General features: G+C 44.8%; 1 protein-coding gene across 1 annotated transcript in view; it reads right to left on the reverse strand.

Annotated features, from left to right (window-relative positions):
- ZNF106 (zinc finger protein 106) overlaps nt 1-20,806 on the reverse strand; it is a 2,006,671-nt gene that overhangs the window by 522,733 nt on the left and 1,463,132 nt on the right. Inside the window, exon 15 of the mRNA XM_044074076.1 lies at nt 15,745-15,861. Within this exon, the coding sequence (XP_043930011.1) occupies nt 15,745-15,861 (117 nt within the window). The remainder of the gene's footprint in view (nt 1-15,744; nt 15,862-20,806) is intronic.

Raw genomic sequence — 20,806 nt, forward strand, 5'->3', positions numbered from 1 at the left:
GCAAGTTATATTTACATGCAACGATACAAACTTTACCTTCATCTACAAGCAAATACACCACAAAGGCTGTAAAAGATAGTGAAGGAAAGAGGAACTCCAGAATAAAAGGGGGATGGCGGGCGGGTAACCTGGACTGCAACAGTGAACACACTTGAACACCTACATTTATGGTAAGTGTACACAACTGTACTATGTTCTTCGTGTTTCACTGCTGCAGTCATTACATTTGGGAAGAATCCCAAAGCTATGGATGGGAGGCTGGAGCTAAACTGCATTAGGGGTGGCTAAAAGGCCCTGCAGAACTGCAGTGGCAAAGCCTGCCCTGGACTTAGAGTAGAGGCAAATGATAATGCTTTGTAAAAGTGTGAACAGAACTCCAAGTAGCAGCCTCTAGAATTTCTTTGGTTCTTACCCCTCTGAGAAAGGCTGCTGATGTAGCTGCAGCTCTGGTGAAATGAGACCTAATGCCCTTGGGTACCGGTTTGCCATGGTGTAAGTAGCAGAAACAAATGCAGTGGCTTATCCACTTTGAAATAGTCTGCTTTGAAATAGCCTTTCCCTCTGATCCTGCAGCAAATGCCACTAGTAACTGCTCAGTTTTTCTTAGAGCTTTAGTCCTGCTCAATTAGAATCTTAGTTGTCTGTGTACGTCCAAAGAATGCAGAATCCGCTCTCCCTTGTTCTGCGGACTTGGATAAAAGGTTGGCAGATGAATAGTTTGGTTAAGAGCCACACTGAAAACCACCTTAGGCATAAATGAAGGATTGGTCCTGAGAGCACCCAGTCTGGGTAAAATAAGATAAAAGGCTCCACAGCCATGAGGGCCTGTAGCTCTGAGACTCTTCTTGCTGAAGTAATTGCCAGGAGCAGAACTGTTTTCCACGAAAAGAACTTTAGATCTGCAGTAGCAGCTGGTTCAAATGGAGGCAGGGTGAGCTTTTCCAACACATAATTGAGGTCTCATGCAGAAATTGATGATCTTCTGGGAGGTCTTAAATTGTTGGCCCCTCTAAGATACTGCTTTAGTAAAGGATGATAAAAGATTGGTGTCTCTGTGTTGTAATGAGCCGAGATGGCAGAGGCATGGATTTTTATTGATGTAAAAGATAGGCCTTTGTCAAGCATCTCAGTCAAGTATTGTAAAATTTGAGGAATATTTGGCTCTGCTGTGTCAGTTCCTTGTGCTTGGGTTCCAAGCACAGAATCTCTTCCATTTATCAGCATAAGATTTTCTAGTACTAGGCCTTCTGGCTTCCAAAATGACATCCATCACAGCTTTACTGAGAGGTGTTGTTTGAATAACTACATGATCAGCCATGCTGCCAGGTTCAGTGTTTGGAGCTGATTGTGCAGGATCTCATTGTTTTGCTGGGACAGTAAGTGAGGTATTTGAGGCAAGTATCAAGCTGGGAATTGAGACATATTCCTTAGGATTGGGTGCCAGTAGTGGCGGGGCCAGTCTGGGGCAATTAGTATCATCTTTGGTTTTTCTTGTCTGACCTTTAGTAGGACCTTGGGAAGAAGAGGCAGAGGAGGAAAGGTGTAAACTGATAGGTTTTTCCAACTTAAGGATAGGGCATCCACTTTCCATGCTTGTCTGTGATAAGTCCTTGTGCAGAATTTTTCCAGTTGATAATTTAGAGGGGAGACAAATAGGTCTATGTCCGGGCTCCCCCAATTCTTTATCATGCTGAAGACTTGTGGATCTAGTTTCCACTCGTGAGGGTCCATAAGGTTTCTGCTTAAATTGTCTGCCAGAGTATTTTGCTTTCCTGGCAGGAATTGAGTTTGAAGATATACTTAGTAAATCGAGGCTGTGTCCCACAGTGCCATGGCTAGTCTGCAAAGGGGGTATGAGTGAGTGCCCCCCTGCTTGTTTATGTATCACATAACCATGGTGTTGTCCGTCTTTATCAGTAGTTGTCCTGGATGAAGTAAGTCCTTGAAGGCTGTCAGGGCATTTTGAACAGCTAGCATCTCTTTTTGGTTGATATGCAGATGCATTTGTTTTGGGGTCCATATGCCCTGAATGCATCTTCCCACCAGGTGGGCCCCCCATGCATAATCTGATGCGTCTGTTGTTAAGGTATGGCTGGCAGGGAGTAGAGTGAAAACCTGTCCCATGTTTTGGTGACATGCCTTTGCCCACCATAGAAACTCCTGTTGTAGGCAGGGAATGAGAGGAAACATGGTTTCCAGACTGTGACAATGTTGACTCCATAAACCTTTTAGGTACCACTGTAGTTTCCTCATATGCAGTCTTGCATATGGAATCAGTAGAATGCAGGATGCCATGAACCTCAAAGCCTGCAGAGTTTGTCTTGCAGATAATTGTTTTTTTGTTGCCATCAGTTTGAAGTAAGTAGTAAGTTGCCTTTGTCTGGCGTGAGGAAAGCCATCTAGGTAGTTGTATTCAAGCTTGCACCCAGGAATGTTATCTTTTGAGAGGGTACCAGTTATGATTTCTTTGCGTTTATTGTGTACCCTAGGCATGTTAGAAGCCTTTTCACAAATGCCAGATGCTGAAGAAGAATGTCCTTGTTCTCTGCTTGAATGAGACAGTCGTCCAAGTAAGAATAGATTTGTATACTTCTTTGTCTGCAAAATGCAATTACTGGTGCCAGGCACTTTGTAAAGACCCTGGGCGAAGTAGATAAGCCAAAGGGCAGTGCAGAGAATTGGTAATGCAGAAAGCCAGCCTTGAAACAGAGGTATCTTCTGCACAATTCCCTTATTGGGATATGCCTCTAAAGTCTAATGTCACCAGCCAAGCATTCTTTCCCAGCATGGGCAGAAGCTGCTGCAAAGTAAGCATTTTTAATTTTGGAATGTTCAGGTATGTGTTCAAAATTGATAAATCCAGTATTGGGCACCAGGCCTGGTCTTTTCTGGGTACCAAGAACAGTTTTGAATAAAACCCTTGTCCTTTTTCCTGTTCTGGTACTTGTTGAATAGCCCCCATATCCGTGAGGGATGTAACTTGTTTCTGTGCCTCTGCCCATTGATTTTTTGGCAGATCTGGCCACCGTTTGCAATTGGCAGTGTGTGGAAGTGGAATCTGTATCCCTGAGATACTATGTTTAACACCCACTTGTCCTGGGTTATTAACTGCCAATTTTGAGCACAAAGTGCTCATTTTCCCTCTAAGAGTGCTGCCAAAAGATAAGTGCTTGGTGATGGCAGAGGGAAGTCATTGAGACCGTTTACTGTAGGTTCATTGGTGGGTTGTGCTTTATTTCCTCCAGATTTGGAGGTAGAAGCACCCATTGCTTTGACATGTAGGAATCCTGTAACTGGTATCTAGAACTTTTAGGGCGTCTGGATTTGCCCCGTTGAGCTCTGTCGGACACAGGAAAGGACCAATTTTTTGTAGGGCAGTGTCTACTGAATCTTGGTGGCTGCACTTGTAAGAAGTTTGCATAGACTTAGCTTTGTCTTCCATTTTCTTTAAAACTTCTTCTGCCTTAATACCAAACAGAGTATCATGCTGTAAAGCTGCATCCAGCAGTTTAGCTTTAACATGATCAGGCAAATTTTGCTCTTTTAGCCAGACATGTCTCCTAATCACAGATCCAGTAACAGTGGCCCTGCAGGAGGCCTCTAAGGAATCAAACCCACATTGCAAAGTATGCTTTCCAACTTGTTCTGCTGCATGCAATAATCCCTGCAATTCTTTATTTTCTGCACATTCAGAAATCAACATTTTCTTGTTTCAGTAATCCCATAACATGCTGCTGATACTTGAGCATATGAAACTGGCAGTTTAAGGCCCTAATTGCCAAGGTTGCAGATGTATAAACCTTCTTTCCCCATCTATCCAGTGCCCTGGAATCTCTGTCAGAGGGGGTAGGATTTTTTGCTGTTGAGGCCTTAACACCTTTTGGACCCTGTGAAATAGTTTCAGGGTCAACAGCAGGGTTTCTAAATAAAAATGTGTGTGAGTCAGGAACCCTGTAATATCTATCTGGCTTGCTAGGAGCCGGAGGTAAGGAGTCTGGAGTCGAGCTTGACTCCGAGAACACATCATCCACAATGTCTAAAACAGGAGGTATGGGTAAAGGCCTATGCTGAGGGAGGAGGAGGAAATCCCTGAGCCTCTTTTTTGATTATGAGAAATCTTGACTTTCCCAGTGAACATGCTCCCTCAAAGTATGCAAAGTTTCTCCAAAGGAATAATCTTCAGGAGGAGATGCAGATGGGATAGATTCCTCTGCATCAGAATCCTCATAGGGTGGTATAAATAATTCCTGATCAGAAGAGGAATCAGAAGAAATAGAAACCTGATCTGAAGATTCATAATCAGTGCCTTGCCTAGGCCTCTTATCAGGAGGGGGTTAGGAATCCCTAATCAAGGTAATTAGGTCTTCAGCCATTTTGATCATCTGCTTTTTGGGCATTGAGGCCTGTGCACTTGGCTCATGCGTCGATTTTTTAGCTTTAGAAGTTGCTTTTGTCTTTGATTTTGAAGCTGGCGTCGGTTTTATATAAAAATGTTGTGGCCTGAATACACCCTCAGAAGCCTATGCCTGCTCAGCGGCTCCGGACCCATCCGAGGGAGAGACATCTGCGGTACAATACTTTGAGAATCTCACGGCGTGCCAGACTCCTCATGGGTCTTGGTAGGGGCCTGCGACTCGAAAGTAGCGGGTATCAGGGACTGAGAAAGCACCTCACTGAGTACCGGCGAACTGGCGACTGGCTTAGGAGAAGCTTTGTCATCGGTTTTGGACCTCGACGGTCTCTCTGTCCTTTTCTTTGCCTTTTTTTGTGTACTCAGGTAGTCAGATTGCTATCAGATGACATTTCAGGATAGTTAAATCGGTTTCCAAAATATTTTGAGGCAAAGATATACCGATGCTTAATAGTGCGTTGGTTAAATCTAGCACAAAACCGACAGCTAGTCACGTTATGATCAGGGCCTAGGCAAGGAATACAGTATAAATGGAAATCCTTATGAGGTATTTGCTTCCCATAAGTAATGCAATTATTAACTTTTACTGACATTGGTATGGAGCAAGAAAAAGTTTCCCCAATGGGGTAATTAGCTTCAGTGAAGACTTCGGTTCTGAAACTCAAATTCGAAAGTTTCCGGAGTCGGCCGACCGGCACTAGCAAACTGCTTCTGCTTCGGGCACCGCGCGGCAAGAAATACTGGGGAAAAGGGTGTCAGCTGCCTGTTTTATAACCCTGATGACCTGACCTCACGGAAGAGGAGACAGCAACCGATGCAGGACCCAAGACTTTGGAATTCAGGCAGACTGAGGGCAACCTGCCAGCAAATTACCCTAAATGTAATGACTGCAACAGTGAAACACGAAGAACATCAGGTCTATATCTGGGCTCCCTCATTTGTTTGTCAACGTGTTGAAAATCCTTGGTTTCAGTTTCCACTCGTGTGGGTCCATAAGGTTTTTGCTTAGTCCGTCTACCAGTGTATTTAACTTTCCTGGCAGGAATTGAGCTTGTAGGTGCACTTGGTAGCTCAAGGCTGTGTTCCACAATGCCATGGCTAGTCTGCAGAGGGGATAAGAATGTGTGCCCCCCTGTTTGTTTATGTACCACATAACAGTGGTGTTGTCCGTCTTTACCATTAGTTGCCCTTGAAAAACGTGGTCCTTGAAGGCTGTCAGAGCATTCTGCACAGCTAACATTTCTTTTTGATTGATATGCAGGTGCATTTGACTTGGGTTCCATTTGCCCTGAATGCACTTCCTTACCAGGTGAGCCACCCATACATAGTCTGATGCATCTGTTGTTAGGGTTTGGGCGGCAGGGGGTGGTGTGAAAGGTAGTCCCTTGTTTTGGTGGCAGGCCACTGCCCAGGAACTCTAAGCGTAGGCAAGGTATGATAGGAATCATTGTTTCTAGGTCTTGAGAGTGTTGACACCATAGGCTTTTTAGATACCACTGTAGTTTCCTCATATGCAGTCTTGCATATGGAATTAGAAGAATGCAGGAGGCCATGAACCCCAAGACTTGCAGTACCTGTCTTGCAGATAGCAGGGTTTTTGTGGCCACTTGTTTGAAGTAGGCTGTCAAATGAATTTGTTTCTCTGGCATAAAGTAAGCCATCTGGGAAGTTGTATTCAAGTTTGCTCCCAGGAATATAATTTGTTGACAGGGTACCAGATGTGATTTTTTTTCGTTTATGGTGTACCCCAGACAAGTTAGAACCCTTTGTACAAAGGCCAGATGATTCAAAAGTATGTCCTGGGGTTCATGGCATCTTGCATTCTTCTAATCCCTCTGGCAAGACTACACATGAGAAAACTACAATGGTACCTAAAAAGCTTGTGGTCTCAACACAGCCACAACCTAGAACACATAATTCCACTCATACCATGCCTGCAAAGGGAATTTTTATGGTGGGCTCAAGCAAGTCACTTAAACGAAGGCATGCCTTTCAACAAAGCTCCAACAAGTCAAATTATTACAAAAGATGCCTCAGACCATGGATGGGGGGCGCACATGGACGGCAGATGCATTCAAGGGCAATGGACTCTCATGGAAATGCATCAGCACATAAATCAAAAAGAGATGTTGGCAGTGATACATACAATAGAAGCCTTTGTAAAATCTCTTCAGCAAGGTCATCTGTGAGAAAGGTTTAGGATGGGCCTTGGCCTGGCTGGCGGCCTTAGCACGTGCAAAGGCCTCGATGGACATGGAAACAGGAGGCCTAGCTGCCCCACGTGCAGGGGTAACCTTGTCCACAGGAATGGTGTCGGGTACATAGAGAACTTCGGTTTCTGGAGGAAAATCAACAACTGGCACCGATGTAGTCTCCAAGACCGAAGAGCGTGTTAACGCAGTGTCGTCGGCCTGGAGCGGTTGAATAATCGCTTCTGAAGGGACCAAAGCACTCGCGGTGGGCTTAGGTGTAGTATCGGTGGAACACGCGGGCCGAGGGTGTCGGTCCCGGTCCTTGCATTTCTTGGTATTTTGCGCTGTCGGTTGTTCCGATGGCATGATGTAAGCGTAGGATTCGCCAAAAAAGTCTTCGGCAAATTCTGCCCGGTGCCTGAGAGTGCGCTTATTAAAGCAAGCACAGGCAGCACAGGCCGAGACGTCGTGGTCTGGGCCCAGGCAAGGGAGGCAGTAAGAATGGAAGTCCTTATGAGGTATTTGTTTACCACAAGACAAACAATTATTAACTTTCTCAATTTGTTCTGACATCGGCTGAGGCAAGAAAAAATGTTCCCCAACGGGGTACTTAGCTTTTAGATGACTTCGGTAACTGAAAACACAGGAGCTGACCAACTGGCACTTGCGAACTGCTTCTGCTTCGGGCACCACACGGCAAGAAAGACTGAAGAAGATGGCGTCGGCTGATGCCTTTATAATCCAGCCGCTCTGACGTCGGGGAGGAGGTGACATCAGCCGACGCCGGACCCAGACTTTGGAATCCGGCCGACCGAAGGGCTGCCTGAGGCAGGACAACCCATATGTCAGGACTGCAGTTGCATTCTTGAAGGACATCTGTACTATGTTCATCGTGCATACAGCTGCAGTCATAACAGATGGGTAGAATCCCAAAGCTAAGAAAGGGGTGGTAGGCACTAGGTGAAACTAGGAGGAGCCAAAATGCCCTGCAAGACTGCAGTGGCAAAGCCTGCTCTAGATTTGGAGTATAATGGTAGGTGGTAGTGCTTACAGAAGGTATGCACAGAACTCCAAGTGGCTGCTTCCAAAATATCCTTGGTAGGTAACTCCTCTGAGGAAGGCTGCAGAGGTGGCTGTGGCCCTGGTGGAATGGGTTCTAATGCCTGTAGGTACAGTTTTGCCATGAAAGGAATAGCAAAAGCGTATGCAGTGGGCTATCCATTTTGAGATTGTCTGTTTGGAAATTGGCTTTCCTAGAACTCCTACCGCATAGGCCACAAAGAGCTGTTCTGATTTTCTGAAAGGCTTTGTTCTGTCCAAATAATAACGCAGTTGTCTGTGGATGTCCAAGGAATGTAGTAATCTCTCCCCTTTGTTTTGAGGATTAGGATAAAAAGTAGGTAAATGTATGGCCTGATTTAAAGCTACCCTGGATACCACTTTAGGCATAAAGGACGGGTTGGTTCGTAAGGAAACTCTGTCCTGATGGAAGATGATAAAAGGCTGGACAACCATGAGAGCCTGTAGTTCTGAAACTCTACGAGCTGAAGCGATAGCCAGAAGGAAAGCTGTTTTCCAGGACAAATATTGCAAATCTGATGAGGCAGCTGGCTCAAAAGGAGGCAAGGTCAGTTTTTCCAGAATGAAATTAAGATCCCAAGCGGGTATTGGTTGTTTCCTTGGAGGTCTTAAATTCTTAGCCCCTCTGAGGAACTGTCTTAATAGAGGGTGAGAGAATAAAGGTGGATCAGTGTTGTATTCTGCAGAAATGGCTGAGGCATGGATTTTGATGGAGGAGAACGAAAGTCCACTGCTTAGCAGTTCAGCCAAATATTGTAGTATTTGAGGTAAATTCAGTTTTCCATGGTTCTGGCCCTTTTTCTCATTCCAGACACAAAAACATTTCCATTTTGCGGAGTAAGCTTTTCTAGTTGATGGCCTTCTGGCCTCCAAAATGACATCCTGCACCTCCTTGGAGAGTAGGGCCTGCTGTGATACTAAGGAATCTTCCATGCGGCTAGATTGAGTGTTTTTAGCTGACTGTGAAGAGTTTTGAAGCTGTGCTGAGTCAGAAGAAGAGGCATTAGAGGCAGGGTCCATGGTGGGGAATGCGTCAGGCTCCTCAGGAGTGGGTACCAGTGTTGCCTTGGCCAGTCCGGAGCAATGAGGATCATCTTTGGTCTGTCTGCTCTGGTCTTCAATAGGACTTTGGGCAGCAGAGGAAGAGGCGGGAAGGCATAAACTGTCATTGATGTCCAACTGAAAGAGAGCGCCCACTCTCCAGGCCTTTGGATGGAAGATCCTTGAGCAGAATTTTGTCAACTGATGATTTTTGTGGGAGGCAAAGAGATCTATGTCTGGCCTTCCCCATTCTTGGATTATTTCTGTAAAAACTTTTGGATGCAACTTCCATTCGTGTGGATCTGTCATATTCCTGCTTAGGTTGTCTGCCAGCGTGTTTTCCTTGCCTGGCAAGTACTGTGCTTGTAGTTCCATTTGTAAGTCCATGGCCATGTTCCAAAGTGACATGGCCAGTCTGCATAGGGGGGTAAGAATGTGTTCCTCCCTGCTTATGTACCACATAACTGTGGTGTTGCCCATTCTTATCAATAGTTGACCTGGTTGTAGAAGGTCCTTGAAAGCTATAATAGCATTTATTACTGCTAGCATTTCTTTTTGATTGATGTGAAGGTGCTTTTCTTTTTGGGACCATTTGCCCTGAATGCACCGGTCTGTCATGTGCGCCCCCCAGGTGTAGTTCCGAGGCGACTGTTGTGATGACTTGATTTGCTTGAGGCTTCCTGAATGGAAGACCTGTGTTTGATTGACATGCTTGAGCCCACCACAGAAATTCCTTTTGCAGACATGGAATTTGTGGTATTATTGTTTCCAAACTGTGCTGTGTTGAGACCATATGTTTATTAGGTACCATTGTAGTTTTCTCATATGCAGCTTTGCACATGGGATGAGTAAGATGCAAGATGCCATGAATCCCAGAGCCTGCAGGATTTTCCTTGCAGTCAGCCTGGTGCAATTTGCCAGTGTTCTGAAATATTGAATTAGTTGCCCCTGCTTCTCTGGCGTGAGGTAGGCCATCTGGGTGTGTGTGTGTCCAAATTGGCACCCAGGAAAATTATCTTCCGAGAGGGTATTAGCCTTGATTTCTCTTTGTTGACTGTGTATCCCAGAGAGTTTAACAACATTATTACATAAGCCAGATGTTTCAGAAGAATGTGCTTGCTGTCCGCTTGGATCAGGCAGTCGTCCAAATAAGGGTATATCTGTATCACTTGAAGTCTGCAGTAGGCAATTACTGATGCCAGGCATTTCGTGAATACTCTGGGCGCAGTAGATAAGCCAAAGGGCAATTCAGACAATTGATAATGGGTTGAACCTGCAAGAAATCTGAGGTATCTTCTGCAATTTTGTCTGATTGGGACATGCAGGTATGCCTCCTTGAAGTCCAATGTTACCAGCCAAGACTCCTTACCCAGCATGGGAAGAAGTTGCTGTAGAGTGAGCATCTTGAATTTTGGTACGAGTAGGAATGTGGTTAGGATGGAAAGATCCAAAATAGGTCTCCAATCTTTTCATTTACTTGGCACCAGAAATAGCCTGGAATAAAAACCTTGACCTTGTTCGTGTGTAGGTACCTCTTGAATAGCTTTCATGTTTATAAGATCTGAAATTTGCTTTTGTGCCTCTGCCCTTTGATTGTGTGGCAGGTTTGGCATGCCTCTCATTTTTGGAAGGGTATGAAAATGGAATTTGTAGCCTCTGTTTATAATGTCCAGGATCCATTTGTCCTTTGTGACAACATGCCAATTTTTTGAAAATAGTGCCAGCTTTCCTCCTAAGGGGGCTGCCAACTGAGACCTGGTTGGCATGCAAAGGGGAAAGTCATTGGGTTTGCTTTCTGAAAGATTGCAAGTTGTCCTCACAACCTCTTTGTGTAGGAGCTTGCCATTGTCTGCCTCTGTGCGATCCTTGTGATTGTCCTCTGCCCCTCGGGCGCCTGTATCTGCCTCTTTGGGGTCTGTCTGTGACAGGAAAGGACCAGTTTTTGGAAGGCCAATTTCTACTAAAACGTGGGGGTTGAACCTGCAGAAATTCTTTCACAGTTTGCATTGATTTAGCCTTTTCCTCCATTTTCCGTAATACTTCCTCAGCATTTGCCCCAAATAGTACATCCTTTTGAAGAGGGGAGTCTAGTAATTTAGCTTTGACATGATCAGGCAAGGCTTGTTCCTTGAGCCAGGAATGCCTACGTATGACTGAGCCTGTAACAGCAGCTCTACATGAGGCCTCTAGAGCATCAAAACCACATTGTAAGGTATGTTTACCCACTTGTTCTGCACTATGCATCAAATCCTGCAACTTCTTCAAGTCTGGTTGTTCAGGTTGTGACATTTTACTTTTCAATTGAGATAACAGAAACTGTTGGTATTTTAGCATATGAAACTGACAGTTTAAGGCCCTCATGGATAAGGTAGCTGAGGTATATACCTTTTTTCCCCATCTTTCTAAGGATCTGGAATCTCTCTCGGAAGGCAATGGAGGCCTTAACTCCCTTGGACCCCTGTGCAATGGTTTCAGGGTCAGCAGCATGGCTTTTGTATAGAAATTGGTGTGAGTCAGGAACCCTGTAGTACCTGTCAGGCTTAACAGGAGCTGGAGGTAGAGAGTCCGGGTTAAGGCAGGCCTCCGAGTAAACATCATCTAGGATGTCCAAGACAGGAGGTATAGCCAGAGGCCTGTGCTGGGGTAACAAAAGAAATTCCCTGAGCCTTTTCTTGGAATCTGAATAATCCTGGCCTTCCCAGTGGAAGTGTTCCCTTAAGGTATGCAAAGTTTCCCCAAATGAGTAATCCTCAGGGAGGGATACAGAAGGAATGGACTCCCCTTCAAAAGGGGAGTAAGACTGTTCCTGATCATCAGAGTGTTCTGAAATAATGGAGCCCTGATCAGAGGAGGGGGAATCTTCCTCCACTCTCGGGCTTTTGTCCGGAGGTGGCTGAGAACCTCTGATTAGAGTAATTAAATCCTCAGCCATTTTAAGCATCTGTTTCTTAGGCATGGGGCCTGGAGATGGGCCCTGTGTAGCTGGTCTCTTAGGGTGCATGGTTGCTTTAGACTTGGTGAAAGCCTTGATGGAGAAAGAAGAGGAAGGTCTGAAGACACCTTAAGTGGAGGTGGACCTGTCCACATTCTGTGTTTCAACGCCAAGAGTGGCTTCGGTATCCGTAGTTGGGGTGTGGGCTGAGGAGCCTGCGACCTCGGGTACAGGAGACACCACCAAAGATGTGTCGTCGGTAATCAGGGGCTGCGTAGGCGCCTCGCTGAGAACCGGACCACGTGTAGTCGGCTTTGGCGTGGTGTCGGCAGAGGCCGCGGACCTCGAGTGTCGGTCCTTGTCTTTGCGTTTTTTTAGACAAAACCGGAGTCGGAGTATCCGACGACATAGTATAGTTAAATGCTTTCCCAAAAAAATGCTGGGCGAACTCCGCCCGACGCTTAATAGTGCGTTTGTTGAATGTAGCACAAAAGCGACAGACCGAGACGTCATGGTCTGGGTCTAAGCAAGGAATACAGAGGGAATGGAAATCCTTATGCGGTATTTGCTTCCCACAAGAAATACAATTATTAACTTTGTCTGACATCGGTCTGAGGCAAGAAAAGTTTCCAACGGGTACTTAGCTTTTAAGAAGACTTCGGTTTCCAAATTTTCGTAATCTCAGGAGCTGGCCGACCGGCACTTGCTAACTGCTTCTGCTTCGGGCACCGCGCGGCAAGAAAGACTGAAGAAAATGGCGTCGGCTGGTTCTTTTATACCCCTGTCGCACTGACGTCAGGGAAGAAGCGACGACAACCGACGCCGGACCTAGACTTTGGAATTCGGCCGACCGAGGACCCGCCTGAAGGCAGGAGAACCCATCTGTTATGACTGCAGCTGTATGCACGATGAACATCTTGTAAGAAATCTTTAACAGTTTGCAAAGATTTAGCTTTATCTTCCATCTTTTTCAGAACTTCCTCAGCCTTGCTGCCAAACAGGCGGTCCTGATTTAAGGGAGCATCCAACAATTTAGCTTTAACATGATCAGGCAAAGATTGCTCCTTGAGCACAGACCCAGTAACAACGGCCCTGCAAGAGGCCTCTAATGACTCAAAACCACACTGCAAAGTATGTTTTCCAACTTGTTCAGCAGAATGCAGTAAATCCTGTAATTCTTTATTTTCCACACAGTCAGGAATCAACATAATTTTCTGTTTAAGCAATCCAATAACATGTTGCTGATACTTCAACATATGAAACTGGCAGTTTAAAGCCCTAATGGCCAAGGTTGCAGAGAAGTGAAAACCTTCTTACTCCATCTATCCACAGCGCCCTGGAGTCTCTATCAGAAGGGGTAGGATTTTTAGCAGTAGAAGCCTTAATGCCCTTGTGCCCCTGTGAAATAGTCTCTGGATCTGCAACAGGACTTTTAGAAAGAAACTTGTGTGACTCAGGAACCCTGTAGTATCTGTCTGGTTTTCTGGGAGCAGGAGGCAAGGAATCAGGGGCCAAATTAGATTCCGAAAAGGCATCATCAACAATGTCTAGTACATGAGGAATAGCTAAAGGCCTATGCTGAGGTAGAAGTAAGAAATCCCTAAGCCTATTTTTTGAATCAGAAAAATTCTGGCTTTCCCAGTGGAAATGCTCCCTTAGAGTATGTAAGGCTTCCCCAAAAGAAAAATCTTCTGGAGGGGAAGCAGAGGGAATGGAGTCCCCTGCATCAGAATCCTCAAAAGTAGAGAAGGGCAAATCCAGATCATCAGAAGAATCAGAAAAAACAGAATCCTGGTCAGCCAGATCATCAGAAGAATCAGAAAAAACAGAATCCTGGTCAGAAGATTCACAAATCACTTTAGCCCTAGGCCTCTTAGAAAGGGGGAGGGGTTGGCTACCCCTGATTAGAGTTATTAGATCTTCAGCCATTCTTATCATTTGTTTTTTAGGCATAGAGGCCTGAGCATGTGGCCTGGGTGTCAGTTTTTTAGGCATGGATTGAGATTAACGCCTAAGAGAAGAAGGAGGCGTCGGTTTAATATGCAAGTCTGTAGGCCTGAATACACCCTCAGAAGCCGGTGCCTGCACAGCGGCTCCGGACCCATCCAAGGTAGAGACATCCGCGGGTTCCATAGTTGAAGCATCTCACAGCATACCAGACTCCGAATGGGTCTCAGTAGAGGCCTGCGAATCAGAAGTAGTGGGTATCCGGGGCTGCGAAAGTGCCTCACTGAGTACTGGCGAACTGGCGACTGGCTTAGGAGAAGCGTCGTCGGCAGTTTTGGACGTCGACGGCCTGTCTCTGTCTTTATCTTTGTGTTTTTTCGGAATCCCGGTAGTCGGATAGCTGACGACATTTCTGGATAATTAAACCGAGAAACGAAATATTTAGAGGCGAAAATATACCGACAACGGATAGTGTGCTGATTAAATAAAGCACAAAACTGACAGCAAGGTAAGTCGTGGTCAGGGCCAAGGAAAGGAATACAGTACGAATGAAAATCTTTATGAGGTATTTGCTTTCCACAAGTAATGCAATTATTAACTTTTACTGACATTGGTAAGGAGCAAGAAAAAGTTTCCACAATGGGGTACTTAGCTTTAGTTGAAGACTTTGGTTCTGAAACTCGAAAATTAAAATTTCAGGAGTCAGCCGACTGGCACTTGTGAACTGCTTCTGCTTCGGGCACTGCACGGCAAGAAAGACGAATGAATTCCTCCAGGGCGTGACCTCGGATGTTGTACTTGTTTCCTCCGGGCATTCCACCAAAAGAAGCTCAGAGGACTCTGGGCCTTCACTGACCTTGAGAGGTAGGGCTCGAGTGGAGGGTGCAGCAGTCGGTTCAGGCCTAGACCTTTTGCCTTCTTGACTGTTATCAATACTGCAGCATATGAATATAAGGACATCAAAGTGTCAGTCACTCAGCACTGAGGTTGGAGGGGGTGGGGATTAAAGAGCTGGACTGAACAATGAGCATGAGAATATGCCTCTACTGTACTTTCTTCCTGCCAGAGAAGCTTATAACAAGGCATATGAGACATACACTTGCAAAGCTCAACTCACCAAGACATGTTCTAGCTCCAATCACTTAAAATGTCCAGAAACAGCAATCTGATATTATCACTTGACCTACGGCCTACTTTCAGGGGAGACATGAGCTGAGCTATCAAGTAGGCATAACCTGACCAGCAGAATGGTGAATTTTCCCTGTACTTATTTAATAAGCGCCAAGGGATCTTCAACACCTACTTCAACTACCAAAAACACAAACAGTACTAAACCTGATTTAAAGTCTCATCTGGAGTTTGGCTTCTCAACACTGCAGGACGGCCTTATGTCACTTTAAAATGTTAATACTGGAAAGTTTGGTGTTTGACTAAGCCCACAGCCTTCCAATTTCCTGACATCAGAGGTGAGTGCATTACCAGCTCAGGCACTGATTATGCACACATCTTTACTGAAATATTTGCGCTTTCTTTCCCCCTCGAGTCTGCTACTTCCTCTCTAGGGGAGAATGACTGGCCTATTCATGAATTTGCAATAGTACACAAACACTGGTACAGCAAATAGTCCCCATATACACACATTTTACTACAAGTGTGATGCCCTACTGGCGCTGTAAAATGGGATAAACACACAAACAAAAGGAGAAATTTGGCTGCAAAAAAAAAATCACTAAAGTTATACTTGGAATATTCAGGTCACTCAGTTAAAAGACTAACTTTTCGTAAAAAGACCAACTCTTTTCTAAGTTTTTACATGAGGGTGAAAGTCAAGTGCTACTGGTTCAGAGCCCAGAATCCGACCTGAGCGAATGGTGGGAATTGACGACAGCCTGCAGGAGTAGTAACACTGGACTGCATAAATAAAGGAGATTTTCTTAGGTCAGATCCCACAATACAAAAACACTAAAAGAAGAAACACTAGCAATCTGTTTCATACTTGGTCCATCTGGTACAATAATCATAAACCAAAACCTGGGGAGTATCACTCTAACCATGATCAGCAATTTCAGATTTTCTCATCTATTATTCCCCAACAAAGAGAACTAGAAAAAGCTCCAAATGTTGCAGTATCTTCTACTAACCTTCAAACTGAATGTTGCCACATTGCCATTTGCTAGTCCAACAAAGAGCATCCGCCATCGACTATGCAAACAGAGAACACGCTCAGCCACAGTCAGTTGTTCCACACATTGCCTAGTCTGTAAAGGAAACAAGCAAGAACACAGAGTTACAATATCATGCTTACAGGCTACACTCTATTAGCACTTGGTTACGTTTTTGCACTGGACTGGAAAGAAACAGCTGCATTCTGCTTCATCTGGTACAGACAGCTGGGAAAGGGCCCTTTTTCATTCATGACCTGGACAGAAAGGTTTTAATTTATTTGCACATCCATAACTACATTAATTTTTATTTTACATTTCTTAACTGGGGTATACATAACTGAAATACCTGGGTGAAATAATTTACAAGGAAAAACAGTGGGACAGAGAGGCAGTAAATTGTGCATATCAAAGACAGAACAGCAAGTAACAATATAAAACAAACTGTACAGTTACAATTAACAGATGTAGCAACGATAATTAAAGTAAATTTCATATGATTACATTGCAAATATACATCATGGTGGAAATGCTGTAGGATAATGAGAGTCAGGGCAGGGGAGGTAGAGTTAAAGAGGTTTTAGCGGCTGACAGATGGCAAACCTAGCAACTGAGTGGCCCTCAGATGATGCGGCCTGCTGTGTGGCAAATACAGTGGAATACACTCAAAAGATGACAAAGACAAACGATTGCAAACTGTTATCTAGAATTCTTAACATGTAAAATGAAGCAGTTGTTTAATTTCTTAAACAGCTCCCAGAAGAGATAAAGTACAGTTGTGTACACTTACCATAAATGTAGATGTTCGAGTGTATTCACTGTTGCAGTCATTACATTTGGGTTACCTGCTTGCAGGTAGCCCTCAGTCGGCCTGATTAACAAAGTCTTGGGTCCTGCGTCGGTTGCTGTCCCTTCATCCATGACGTCAGGTCATCATGGGTATAAAACATGCAGCCGACGCCATTACATCAGTTTTCCTTGCCCCAGATGTCAGGTGCCCCCCTAATGGGAAGCAATTAAATATAAAAGTAAAAAGATATACCTCCAGCAAAAAAGCAAATAAACCAAAAAGGCCTTTAAGCATAGTGAAGGAAAGTAGAGGTATAGTCAAAAGAAGTTAGGGGGCTGGAGGGGGGGGGGGGTAACCAGGACTGCAACAGTGAATACACTCGAACATCTACATTTATGGTAAGTGTACACAACTGTACTATGTTCTCCAGCTCTGGGTTTAGAGAAAATTGGCAATTGACAATGCTTGGTGAAAGTATGTACAGAACTCCAGGTAGCAGCTTCTAGGATGTCCCTGCTAGGGACGCCTCTGTGAAAGGCTGTACAGGTAAATGCAGCCCTGGTGGAGTGAGGTCTGATCCCCTGGGGAAAAGGTTTTCCATGATACTTATAGTTTATCCATTTAGAAATGGTTTGCTTTGAAATAGCCTTCCCCTCTGCCCCTGCAGCAAATGCCACCAGCAGTTGTTCAGATTTCCTTTGAGGTTTAGTCCTGTCCAAGTAGAATCTGACTTGTCTGTGCACATGCAAGGAATGCAGTATCTGTTCCCCTTTATTCTCTGGATTGGGAAAGAAGGTTGGCCAAATGAATGTACTGATTAAGAGCCACACTGGATAGCACCTTGGGCATGAAAGATGGATTGGTTCTGAGGGACACCCTGTCCGCATGAAAGATGATGAAAGGCTCCAATGCCATAAGGGCCTGTAATTCAGATACCCTTCTAGCTGAAGTGATTGCTAAAAGGAAAGCTATTTTCCAAGAAAGAAATTTTAAGTCTGCAGCAGCAGCTGGCTCGAAAGGAGGTAGAGTGAGTTTCTCAAAGACAAAGTTAAGGTCCCAGGCTGGGGTTGGGACCTCTCCTAGGTGGTCTCAAATTTTTGGCCCCTCTGAGGAACTGCTTGAGCAGTGGATGAGAGAAGAGGGGAGGTTCTGTGTTATAATGAGCTGAAATGGCTGAGGTGTGAATTTTAATAGAGGAAAAAGACAGGCCTTGTGAAGCATCTCAGTTAAGTATTGTAAAAATCTGAGGTAAATTGGGTGCTGCTGTGCTCATCCCTTGAGAATGGTTTCAGGCACATAATCTTTTCCATTTTTCAGCACAAGATTTTCTAGTACTAGGCCTCTTTGCCTCTAAAATGATATCCATCACAGGTTTGCTGGGGGATGGTAAAGGAGAGATTAAGTAATTAGCCAGGCTGCAAGGTTCAGTGTTAGAAGCTGAGGGTGCAGAAGCTGGTTCTCCTGCTGAGACAGCAGGGAAGGAGTCTGAGGCAGGTGCCATGGAGATAACAGTGACACACTGTGCAGGAGGGGGTACCAGTGTTGGCGTGGCCAGTATGGAGCAATCAAAACCATCCTTGGTTTGTCCTGTTTGATTTTTAGTAGTACTTTGGAGAGCAGAGGCAGAGGGGGGAAGGCATAGACTGATAGGTTTTTCAGGCTAAAGGACAGAGCATCCACTTTCCAGGCTTGTTTGTGAGGAGTCCTTGTGCAAAATTTGTCCAATTCATAGTTCTGGGGAAAGGCAAACAGGTCTATACCTGGGCTCCCTCATTTGCTTGTCAACATGTTGAAAATCCTTGGTTCCAGTTTCCACTCGTGTGGGTCCATGAGTTTTCTGTTTAGTCCGTCTGCCAGTGTATTTAATTTTCCTGGCAGGAACTGAGCTTGTAGGTGCACTTGGTAGCTCAAGGCTGTGTTCTACAATGCCATGGCTAGTCTGCAGAGGGGGTAAAAATGTGTACCACCCTGCTTGTTTATGCAACACATAACAGTGGTGTTGTCCATCTTTACCATTAGTTGTCCTGGAAGAATGTGGTTCTTGAAGGTTTTCAGAGCATTCTGTACAGCTAACATTTCTTTTTGATTGATATACAGGTGCATTTGACTTGGGTTCCATTTGCCCTGAATGCACTTCCCTGCCAGGTGAGCCTCCCCATTCATAGTCTGATGCGTCTGTTGTTAGGGTTTGGGCGGCAGGGGGTGGTGTGAAAGGCAGTCCCTTGTTTTGGTGGCAGGCCTCTGCCCACCAAATGAACTCTAGGCGTAGGCAAGGTATGACAGGAATCATTGTTTCTAGGTCTTGAGAATGTTGACACCATAGGCTTTTTAGATACCACTGTAGTTTCCTCATATGCAGTCTTGCATATGGAATTAGAAGAATGCAGGAGGCCATGAACCCCAAGGCTTGCAGTATTTGTCTTGCAGATAGCAGGGTTTTTGTGGCCACTTGTTTGAAGTAGGTTGTCAAATGAATTTGTTTCTCTGGCGTGAGGTAAGCCATCTGGGAAGTTGTACTCAAGCTTGCTCCCAGGAATATAATTTGTTGACAGGGTACCAGGTGTGATTTCTTTTCGTTTATGGTGTACCCCAGACAAGTTAGAACCCTTTGTACAAAGGCCAGATGATTCAAAAGTATGTCCTGGCTTTCTGCCTGAATTAGATAATTGTCCAGGTATGGGTATATTTGAATATTTTTTTGCTTGCAAAATGCAATAACTGCAGCTAGGCACTTTGTGAATACCCTGGTTGCAGTAGATAAGTCAAAGGGCAGTGCAGAGATCTGATAGTGCGTGTAGCCTGCTTTGAAGCGTAGGTATCTTCTGCAAGATTCCTTGATTGAGATGTGCAGGTATGCTTCTTTTAAATCTACTGTTGCCAACCAGGCATCTTTGCCTGGCATAGGAAGTAATTGGTGAAGAGTCAGCATCTTGAATTTTGGAATCTCCCAAAAGGTGTTTAGAGTAGACCGGTCCAGGATAGGACGCCATGAATTGTCTTTTCTGGGTACCAGGAAAAGTCTTGAGTAGAAACCTTGTCCCTTTTCCTCTTCTGGTACCAGTTGAATAGTCCCCATGCTTAAGAGAGAAAGTACTTGTTTTTGGGCCTCTGATTTGGGGGTAAGTCAGCCACCCGCTTGGTGTTGGCAATGTATGGAAGTGAAATCTGTATCCCTGGGACACTGCATTTAAAACCCATTTGTCCTGGGTAATGAGTTTCCAATTCTTTGCATGAAGAGCAATCTTTCTCCCCAAAGGGGCAGTCAGTCGATAAGTGCTTGGAAATTTTAAAAGGAAGTCATTGAGACAGTTTACCATAGGAAGGAGTCTTATTATTCCCAGATTTGGAAGTGGAGGCCCCCCACTGTTTAGTTATGTGTGTCCCCTGGGACTGAAACCTGGGGGTTTTGCTGTGTCTGGGTTTGGCTTGAGAAGACCTGGAAGGGGCTGGAAAGGCCCAATTCTTAGAGGGCCAGTGCCTACTAAATCTAGGAGGATGAACTTGTAAAAAATCTTTCACAGTTTGCATAGATTTAGCTTTATCTTCCATATTTTTAAGAACTTCCTCAGCCTTGTTGCCAAACAGGGGGTCCCAATTTAAAGGAGCATCCAACAATTTAGCTTTAATATGATCAGGCAAAGATTGCTCCTTAAGCCAAGCATGCCTTCTGAGCACAGACCCAGTAACAGCAGCCCTGCAAGATGCCTACAATGAATCAAAACCACATTGCAAAGCAAGTTTTACAACTTGTTCAACAGAATGCATTAAATCCTGCAATTCTTTATTTTCCTCACAGTCAGGAACTAACATCATTTTCTGTTTAGGCAGTCCAATAACATGTTGCTGATACTTTAACATATGAAATTGGCAGTTTAAAGCCCTAATGGCAAAGGTTGCAGAAGTGTAAAACTTCTTACCCCATCTATCCAACGCCCTGGAGTCTCTATCAGAAGGGGTAGGATTTTTAGCAGTAGAAGCCTTAATGCCCTTGGCCCCCTGTGAAACAATCTCTGGATCTGCAAAAGGATTTTTAAAAAGGAACTTGTGGGACTCAGGGACCCTGTAGCATCTGTCAGGTTTTCTGGGAGCAGGAGGCAGGGTGTCATGGGCCAAACTAGATTCCGAAAAAGCATCATCAACAATATCTAGTACAGGAGGAATAGCTAATGGCCTATGCTGAGGTAGGAGAAGGAAATCCCTAAGCCTCTTTTTTGAATCAGAAACATTCTGGCTTTCCCAGTGGAAATGCTC

The sequence above is a fragment of the Protopterus annectens genome, chromosome 6.part0, assembly GCF_019279795.1.
Source record: "Protopterus annectens isolate FY-2018-M chromosome 6.part0, PAN1.0, whole genome shotgun sequence".
In the NCBI taxonomy this organism is placed as follows: Eukaryota; Metazoa; Chordata; order Ceratodontiformes; family Protopteridae; genus Protopterus; species Protopterus annectens.